This window comes from Papilio polytes, unplaced genomic scaffold, assembly GCF_000836215.1.
Source record: "Papilio polytes unplaced genomic scaffold, Ppol_1.0 DF823934.1, whole genome shotgun sequence".
Taxonomy (NCBI): Eukaryota; Metazoa; Arthropoda; class Insecta; order Lepidoptera; family Papilionidae; genus Papilio; species Papilio polytes.
Genome location: NW_013525270.1, coordinates 346,018 through 354,483, shown reverse-complemented (window position 1 = coordinate 354,483; position 8,466 = coordinate 346,018). Strand labels below are relative to the sequence as shown.

Genomic DNA, 8,466 nt, shown 5'->3' with positions numbered 1-8,466 from the left:
TATTAGAGAATAGAGGAAAAAAAGACATCTGAACCAAATTTCAACTAAATCCGTTCAGCTGTGACTCAACATCCATCCATCTAAACTTTTGCATTATTAGTATGATTTGTATATTGGTTAGATTATAATGTAACATCTCTTTCCATATTACTCTTGGTGGTAATATTTTTAAATTACTTATTTTTTTAATTTATGTTAATGGAAATTGGTAAAATGAAACAACGAAGACTATGGAACTTGTCGTTTATTTATGGTTTAACATTAAATAGTTTAGCACTAACACTGACTGGTGACTGGTGACTATGCGCTGGCAGCTTTCACAACCTCCTCCGCCACCTCTACTGCAATTTGAGCTTCAGCCTTTGCCTGGCAAAAAAGAATTAGCTTTTACGTAAAAATACAAATAAATAAATTGAAACGGGTAGTAAATTGAACATAGATCAAGGGAGTTTTTTTTTAAATAGTCTAGTAAGGAAGAAAAGACTAATGTATAAATGCATTTAAGGGTTTTATGTAAGTAAACATATTTTATGCCATCTACCTTTTATGATTACTCCAAACTTTTTAATGTCATTAACGTAAGTTTATATGGATGGATGGATGTTAGATATCTAGAATGGCTAAATGGATCCAGATGAAATTTGTCACGGATTAATAAGATTTTTTGAATTCCAAGCAGACAGTCAGGGGAAAACTCGCAATCCATAAATAATTATAAAAAATCATAGGAAATCATTTAATTTCAACTTTTTCCATCAACAATACCTTCCACATACAATACAAACTCGCCTCATAGAGAAAATAAGGTATCAGTAAGTTATAAAAAGCGGAGATAAAACCAAATGATTCATGTCCTAGGTCTCCTGGTATAAAATGAATATTTTTAATTAGATTACCTTTTCATTAGCAGCAGAGTTAAGTTCAGACTGGGCTTTGCTGAGGGCCTCCTGTGCGGCGCTACGGTCCAAACTCTCCAATGGATGAGCCTCCTCGGCCAGGACCTGAATAAGAAGGCTTTTGTCTTATTTACAATAGCTTGGAATTTATAAATAAAAAAAATATCCTATGTAATCAAATATGTAAAAATGTTTATAATATAATAATGTAAAATATTATGTAAAAAAATAAATGTAATGATAACATAGCTTTTTGATAGGGAAAGCATTTTGAAATCGGTCCAGCAGTTTTTGAGTTATTTAAACACATACAAAAATACAAATCTTTCCTCTATATTATATTAATTTAGAACTATAGATACAGATATATTGTTTTATTTATTTACATTTGTAGCATTTAATTGCAAAAATAAATATTTATGTCAACTCTTGTTAATTTTAGTACTTCTACAACTTACTTGTACTGAGGAGTCATCATTGACGGTGATCGTACCAGACGATACAAATATTTTAGTCTGCTTGCCGTCGTTTTCGACAACTGTGACCACACCGGGTCTCAACACAGCTGGAAGAACCAGAAACTAAGATTACATATACTTCAGTATAAATTATATTATGCTGCATGGATTAGTTTTTCTGATGTATTATGAAAATATTGCTCTATGAAGTTACTAAGTAACAGTAAGAAACATACAGAGAATTTAACTTATATTTAACTTGTGAAAGCAAGTTTGTAACTACATTAAAAAAAACATACAGATGAATAGAGTACCTCATTTTGAGAAGTCGGTCAAAAAGCAAGTAAACCATGTATTCTTCTAGACTATCCTACATATCCCAAATTTCATCATGATCCGTTCAGCCGTTTAGGCTACAAACTCTAATAAACATCCATCCATCTTTTTAAACTTTCACATATTCAATATTAGTAAGATTTGATTTGTATCAATCTCTTTAAGAATATAAGAAGTTAAAATATTCCATGCTAATACATTTTGTCTTGTTTCAAAGTGAACTATTAATGTGAATGTGCACTGAAATTGTTAAGAAGATATATTAGATCAGTGTTAAGAGATAATCCTTACCTAGGGTGGGTACATGCTTGGGTAGAATACCAAAAGAACCACTGAAGGATGGCACATCAATCTGTTTGACTACTTGCTTGTCATAGAACACCTGGAAATAATAAACATAAAAATAACTGTTGCTTGTGACTTTGTCCACATGAAATAAAAAATGAATTATAAACATAGCATACTTAGTAATAATTTATCATGTTAATATAGAGATATCTCACATGCATTAGGGTATACAAATATTACGTTATTTGGCTTTAGGTAAATTTTTGTTCTGAAGTTTTAATACATTTTTTTAATAATTTAGGCCAAAATTTGAATGCCAAGAAGACAAATTACAATACATATATTTTTAACCCCAGCAAATGTAAATGAAACAACCATAAAAGCCACTAAATAAGGGACATTAACCTGATAAACATAAAAAATCTTGAATATCAGCCAATTAGTTGATGAATAATTAAAAAAAATTTTTACCTTATTACCAGCAGCAAACGTTAAAGCCATTTCATCTCCCCGCGGCGCATCAGCATAGCCTCGGACTTGCATCCTTCTTGCTGCAGTTCTCAGCATATTGCGGAATGCCATCGCCATTCTGAAGAAATATTAATGTAACATTGACATTAAAAATCTAAATATATTATATTTTACTCTGAGATCTAAAATCAATATGGTGATAATGTTATTTCATTACATGAATTTTAACAGCCTAATTTTTTTATCTTAAGTACCTTCTTTTAACTATCAGATCTAGAGAATTAACCTATCAAATATTATCGACCGAACTTTTACAAACAAGTAAAACGTAACTATATAATTGTCTGGAAAAATATAAACTTGATGGTTGTTGAATATAAGCTCCAGTACTACTGATTTTATAACCTTATCTGTTTTAACTAAAAAAAAAACTACCATACAATAAAACTGTATGTATGGTTATGTGCAGAGACAAATTGCAGAGTATTCAACATTTGCAACATATTTTAAGAAGCAACCAGAACCAATATACAATAATATGATTTTCGGCAGCACAAGTAGAGATTATGTAATATTAAACAAAAAATTAAGAAACAAATTTATTGTATCGTATGGAGGAAAATTAAATAAATATTTTTACAACTTAACGTGTTACTTACTTGGATCAATGTAAATTTAACAAATGCAAGTATTTAAATTGTTTAAGCCAACCCTAATTTTTATTTCAAGGCAAGATCTTATTGGCTCTAAAATGTCATATGTCACCAAAAATCACAGACTATGTATTTGAGATAAGTTACCCGATGCGAATATTATTTTATTGTTATTTGTGATCCCATCTACTTTAGGGAAAATATTTCAAATATTACTAAAATTTGATAGATGTAATAAGATGAAATATAAGGTTTACGTTCTCTGCTTTTATTATGCTCTTTACTAAAAACAAAAAAAAAAAAACAGTAAGTAGACCGAAAATTGACTAATTTTTCTGTTATCTATGGTGAACTTGTTTTTGTCATATTGTCAATTTTGATAAAAGTGTCTTTCGCGGTAAAAATGATATTAAAGGATTTTAATATAAATTTGCTTGCAAAGCTTTTAACACAACAACTTGAACAAGTAAACTGTATCGAGTGGTAAGTAATAAAGATTATATTTATCCACAAATATTCTTTGGAGTTTAGACTACACCTCTGAGAAAGAAACCGCCGGTATTACATTTTCATCCTTACGAGTATAAATCCTACCCCATTCGTATTTTAAATAGGGAGTATTTAAAATATGAAATTTTTAGTTTCACATCATGCCATGCTCTTTCGATTAACAACCATATTATACATGTATTATTTTGTAACAGTTTTACTGCTTTTACTTTCAGTTGTAAATTTTATTCTGTTCCTGTGACTGCAGAGTGTGGACATACGCTGTGCAAGGGCTGTTGGTATGGAAGAAAGAATTGTCCTGTATGTGCTCTAACAGTTGATAAGAAAATTTATAAGTTAAATCTCCCCTTACAAAGCCTTACTTCTCATGTTCAAACTCTTATTCAATGTTTTGAAAACTTAATGAATATTAAATGTAAGTAGACTTTTTTGTAACATTTTTTTATACTCCGATTTCTTATTTTACTGTCATATTCAGTATACTCAAATTTTTCACATTCGAACTGTTCCAGTGGCTGAGTTGGAAAATGTCTCAGATTGGTTGGAGGATTCTCAAAACAAATTTTCAGCCCCTGTCAGTAGCCTCTCCACACAAGATTTAAACCCAGATGTTGAATATTTAACAAGCGAAGCACAAATTCATACATCAAATGTTAAACTAACCCATCAAACTAAGAAAGACTCTGTCCAGAGTATTCAAGATGATTGGGACAAAATAGAAATATTAGAGGATGCTGAAGACTGTATCAAACACAAAGAGAATGTTACAGAACCAATAGGCACAGAAATAATGGATGTAGAGGAAATTGAATATACATCAGTAAATCCACGCAGAAGTACACGGAAAAAAGAAATAAGCATCAACAATGAATTTGATGAAATTCAAAATGAAAAGGCAGAATCAATAAAATCAATCAAATCAGTACCAAAACAAACGACTAAAATGAAACAAACATGGAATCAAGCCAAGAAAATGAGACAAGAGTTTAGTAGGTTAAATAAAGAAAATAGAAATAAACTAAATGTATCAATTGAAACAGTTAAAATACCTCAAGTGCCATGCAGTAAAACAAAATTTGAAAAAGAAAACCTTACCACCAACATAGTTAAAAACACTACAGCTAATGAATCCAATAAGGAAAGTAATCAAAAAAAAAGTGTGATCGCTCCAAATTTTGCGAATCCAGATTCTATCATATCAAATAATCAAGACACTGAAAAAAGCATAGACAAAACAAATGAATGTGACTCAATACATCAAAGTCTTTCAAACAACAAAAATAACACTTCCCTTGATAGTGGAAATCCTTGTGATAATGAAGAAATTATGTCACCTAAAGTAAAATTTTTAAAGAAAGGAGCATTACATGTTAAGCCTCAAACACCTCATACAATTAATCAACATCAAACAAAAAGATCAGATGATGTCTTAATAACAATTAGAGTTGGCAAAGTCACAACAAATGTTTGTATAAGCCAAGATGATAGTGATCCTCAAGTAAAAATCCATATAGATAAAGACATACAAAAATCTTCAAGACCAAAAAATACTGAAAATATCCACAATAATGTAATAATAACTGAAGACAAATCAACACAATTTAATTCAATTAATTCAACTTTTCAAAATAAAACTCTATTATTGAAGAATGCTGAATTACAAAGTCATAAATATATTAATTCTGATTCAGCAAAGAAAAACACTGCTTCTGCTGATACAAGAACTGCACAGTTTGAAATAACAGCTAGCTGTGAAAAAGAATTACCTGATATACAAAATGTTGAAGATGAAAATAGACAAAATACTATACAAAGTCAAAGAGATAAAAAAAATCAGGGTTCCCAAAGGGAGATTATTCCAGAAGACATGGAAGGAATAAATGATATATTTGATAGTGAATTTTCAAAAAGTCTAAGTAAGTCATTAAAAGCATCTAAAAATGTCCCATCAACAATATTAGTTCCGACACAGAATAAATCAAAAACATATACACCAGTGGATAAGAGGCTAAGAAGTTCAGATTCTGATGAACTACCTTTGGAAAAAAAACAAAAACTCAATACAGAAAATGTAACATTGCGAAATCGAACAAAACTGACCTGTGAAGATAGTGAATGTCCGAACTACGATACTGTTATGGAGAAAGTTTTTGCTAATATTGATGCAGATATTGGAATTAAAAATAACGGAAAACCTACCGAATCTTTTAATAAAGCAAATTCTACTAAAAATACTCAAGTTGTCTTACAAAGTCAAAATTATGACCACAATAATTTTGATAATCAAAAGGATAGTGAAAATCTATTTTCAAATTGTGATAATGATGCTATTACTCAATCAAATAAATTAAACACACAAGTAAGTACATTTAAAACATTAAAACTAAATTGGACTCAGAGTGATTAATCCTAAGCATGGAATGGATAGCAATTGGATCATAATATTTTTTAAATTACTGAAATATCTCATGTTCATTTTAAATGTTATTTCCACAGAGAAAAGTCACAAATGTTTCTCATAATAACTCATTGACATCTAATTTGCGTCGAGAATTTATTACTCCAGATGAAGAAAATATAGAAAATGAGAACATAGAATTAGGAACACCTATGAATGATGATTCTGATGTCAGTATTGTGGAGGAAACACCACAAAAGTAAGAATATTATATTAACACTTCTATACCATTAAAATAGTTTTGTATATACAAATTAAAATTTCAATAATGCTGGTATTAAAACTTTTTTGTTTCCTATAAAAATTTTTACATTTTTTTTAAATTATTTATAATTAAAATTATAATTTTCTATTTTACAGAAATGTTTCCAACATAAAGGTGAAGCAAAAATCGGGAATATCTTCTAATTTCAACGACATAAGTGAACAATCAGATGCAGATATTATTAAAAAAGCGAATATAAAAAAGATTGATTACACATCTAAAAGTCTAACGGAAAAACTTAAAAAGAATCAAGAGAATACCGATATAAAGAAAGTTAAAAATGATATAATCACACCATCAACTATAAACAAATTTGTAGAACAAATACAACATAAATCTACACCAGTAGCGAGAAAATCGCTTAATTTTAGCAAAAAATTTATCAAACAAGATGCGGAGGAAACTTTATGTAATTCATTAACGGAAGAAGAAACAACACAAGAGAAAGAGTTTATGAATGAAGTTTTTCAAGAGGCAAGTTCACCGGAATTTAAGTCTACGTCTGTATTACGTGAGAGGAATCGTAAGGTCGCATTTTGCGTGGCAGGATCATGCTTGTTGTACAAACAAACCAACGAATTGCGACAGCTATGTAGAGACAGAGGTTGGCGCTTTGTAGAGGAATACACAGACTGTGTAACACACCTAGTTATTGGAGTGGATGAAGAAAATAAATGTAAAAGGTACTAAACTAAGTTTTTCATGTAAATATTTTCAGTTTACGTATTTCGCTCAAACTTTTGAATATCAAAAAAATTATTACTTGGTTTTTTCTCCATTTTTCTGCAAACTATTTTCTATGTAAATTTTTTTTTCTTAATCCTGTTCTGTGGTAGTTTTATTTTGCGTTTTGTTTGTGTATGTAAAAAATGTAACATTTATTTTTACAGATCATTAAAATATATGCGAGCTGTGGCGGCAGGGAAATGGATAATTGGGTTTGGATGGGTAGAGAAATGCATACAAACCGGAAATATAGTATCGGAGGTAAGTAACCAAAATAAATTATTATATTTTAATCTAAATTTTAAATCAAATCAAATTTGCTAAGGTTTGAATTCCATTAAGGGACTAAAACCTCAAAAATTTCATACAAATTCATTTATTTTATGAAACTGTGGGATCTTGGTATGCGGAAAGTTTGTTTAAAAATACATTTTATTTTTTAATTTACTATATTATTTGATACTTCATAATTAATATTTTGTCAGCTTGTAAATTATAGTGATTTTTTTTTAATATAATAGGAGGGTTACGAATGTATGGACATGACGGGTGCGCCGGGGCCGCGGCGCTCGCGGCTAGGCCAGCGCGGCCTCTTCACTGGCATCGCCTTCTACTGCATGCCCAACATCTCCTTACTGGACCATCACATGCTGAACGTATGATCTCACCAATATCACTTTATAACCATTATAACTAACTGTTCCCCTGCTTCATCCGCATCATATTACAAATAAAAAATATTTTACTGTTTATACTCCGTAAACATTCATTTGCAAATAACAAAATTTAAAAGTATAAATGACAATGAAGACCTTTATTGCCATTGGCTAACAAATACCATTACCATAGTAATCTCGATTCTTTGTGGGTATTGTAGCTTGTAATTTTGGAACTTTCCTGCAACCAATTTTTTTTAAATCATGCACCCCTTAAGTTTAATAATATGAAAATATATAAAGCCTAAAGCGTGTCGTAAGTGTAGTCAATTTATTGATAAAGGTATAATCCAAAAACATACTGTGATTTCTGTCCTACTGAATTAATCTATTTGAATGCAATAACAAATGTTTCTGGGCTCATTTCGCTGTTTCGGCGAATTCCAATGTTTGTTACTTTTTCTACTTATAAGTCAAAAGCGTGTAATTTGTCTTTGTGTAAAACTAAGCTAAAAAAAAGCAATGCCTTATCGTTTCGCAGGAGATTTTAGTAAGTGCGGGCGGTAGGGTGGTGAGCGAGATGAGCGAGGTGCGCGCGGCGGCCGGCGCGCCCGGCTTCGTGCTGGCCGAGCCCGACCACACGCAGGACTCTAAGTACGAATGTAAGTGAAACACACAAACTTACCATAGTGTAATACAACAAAATGCCCAAGTTGTTAAAAAATGTCATTCGCCATTTTGTTAATGAC

At 30.6% G+C, this 8,466-nt stretch overlaps 2 protein-coding genes and 1 long non-coding RNA gene across 3 annotated transcripts in view; 1 reads left to right on the top strand and 2 right to left on the bottom strand.

The window, feature by feature from the left end:
* Positions 1 to 226: 226 nt before the first annotated feature.
* LOC106102009 (ATP synthase subunit delta, mitochondrial) lies at positions 227 to 3,216 on the bottom strand. Its single transcript, XM_013281402.1, has 6 exons — positions 3,109 to 3,216; positions 2,450 to 2,567; positions 1,982 to 2,072; positions 1,355 to 1,461; positions 897 to 1,001; positions 227 to 366 (listed from the first exon to the last, which is right to left on the bottom strand). Exons 2-6 carry the CDS (start codon positions 2,564 to 2,566, stop codon positions 301 to 303), a joined length of 486 nt encoding a protein of 161 aa, XP_013136856.1. The 5' UTR covers position 2,567; positions 3,109 to 3,216; the 3' UTR covers positions 227 to 300.
* Positions 3,217 to 3,477: 261 nt separating this feature from the next.
* LOC106102005 (SUN domain-containing protein 2-like) overlaps positions 3,478 to 8,466 on the top strand; it is a 5,979-nt gene continuing 990 nt past the window's right edge. The window contains exons 1-8 of the mRNA XM_013281398.1: positions 3,478 to 3,585; positions 3,828 to 4,027; positions 4,125 to 5,971; positions 6,109 to 6,269; positions 6,431 to 7,018; positions 7,226 to 7,322; positions 7,583 to 7,717; positions 8,259 to 8,379. Coding sequence (XP_013136852.1) covers positions 3,506 to 3,585; positions 3,828 to 4,027; positions 4,125 to 5,971; positions 6,109 to 6,269; positions 6,431 to 7,018; positions 7,226 to 7,322; positions 7,583 to 7,717; positions 8,259 to 8,379 — 3,229 coding nt within the window. The 5' untranslated portion in view covers positions 3,478 to 3,505. The remainder of the gene's footprint in view (positions 3,586 to 3,827; positions 4,028 to 4,124; positions 5,972 to 6,108; positions 6,270 to 6,430; positions 7,019 to 7,225; positions 7,323 to 7,582; positions 7,718 to 8,258; positions 8,380 to 8,466) is intronic.
* Positions 8,287 to 8,466, bottom strand: part of LOC106102011 — an 8,436-nt gene continuing 8,256 nt past the window's right edge. The window contains exon 3 of the long non-coding RNA XR_001225548.1: positions 8,287 to 8,367. This is a non-coding gene — a long non-coding RNA (uncharacterized LOC106102011). The remainder of the gene's footprint in view (positions 8,368 to 8,466) is intronic.

What these genes read in the sequence shown, in the direction of transcription:
- LOC106102009 (XM_013281402.1), bottom strand. Translation starts at nt 2,566, where the DNA reads ATGGCGATGGCATTCCGCAATATGCTGAGAACTGCAGCAAGAAGGATG. An exon ending in CGTTTGCTGCTGGTAATAAG is followed by an intron (nt 2,073 to 2,449) that starts GTAAAAATTTTT and finishes TATTATTTCCAG; the next exon opens with GTGTTCTATGACAAGCAAGT. An exon ending in ACTCTGCTGCTAATGAAAAG is followed by an intron (nt 367 to 896) that starts GTAATCTAATTA and finishes CTTTTTTGCCAG; the next exon opens with GCAAAGGCTGAAGCTCAAAT.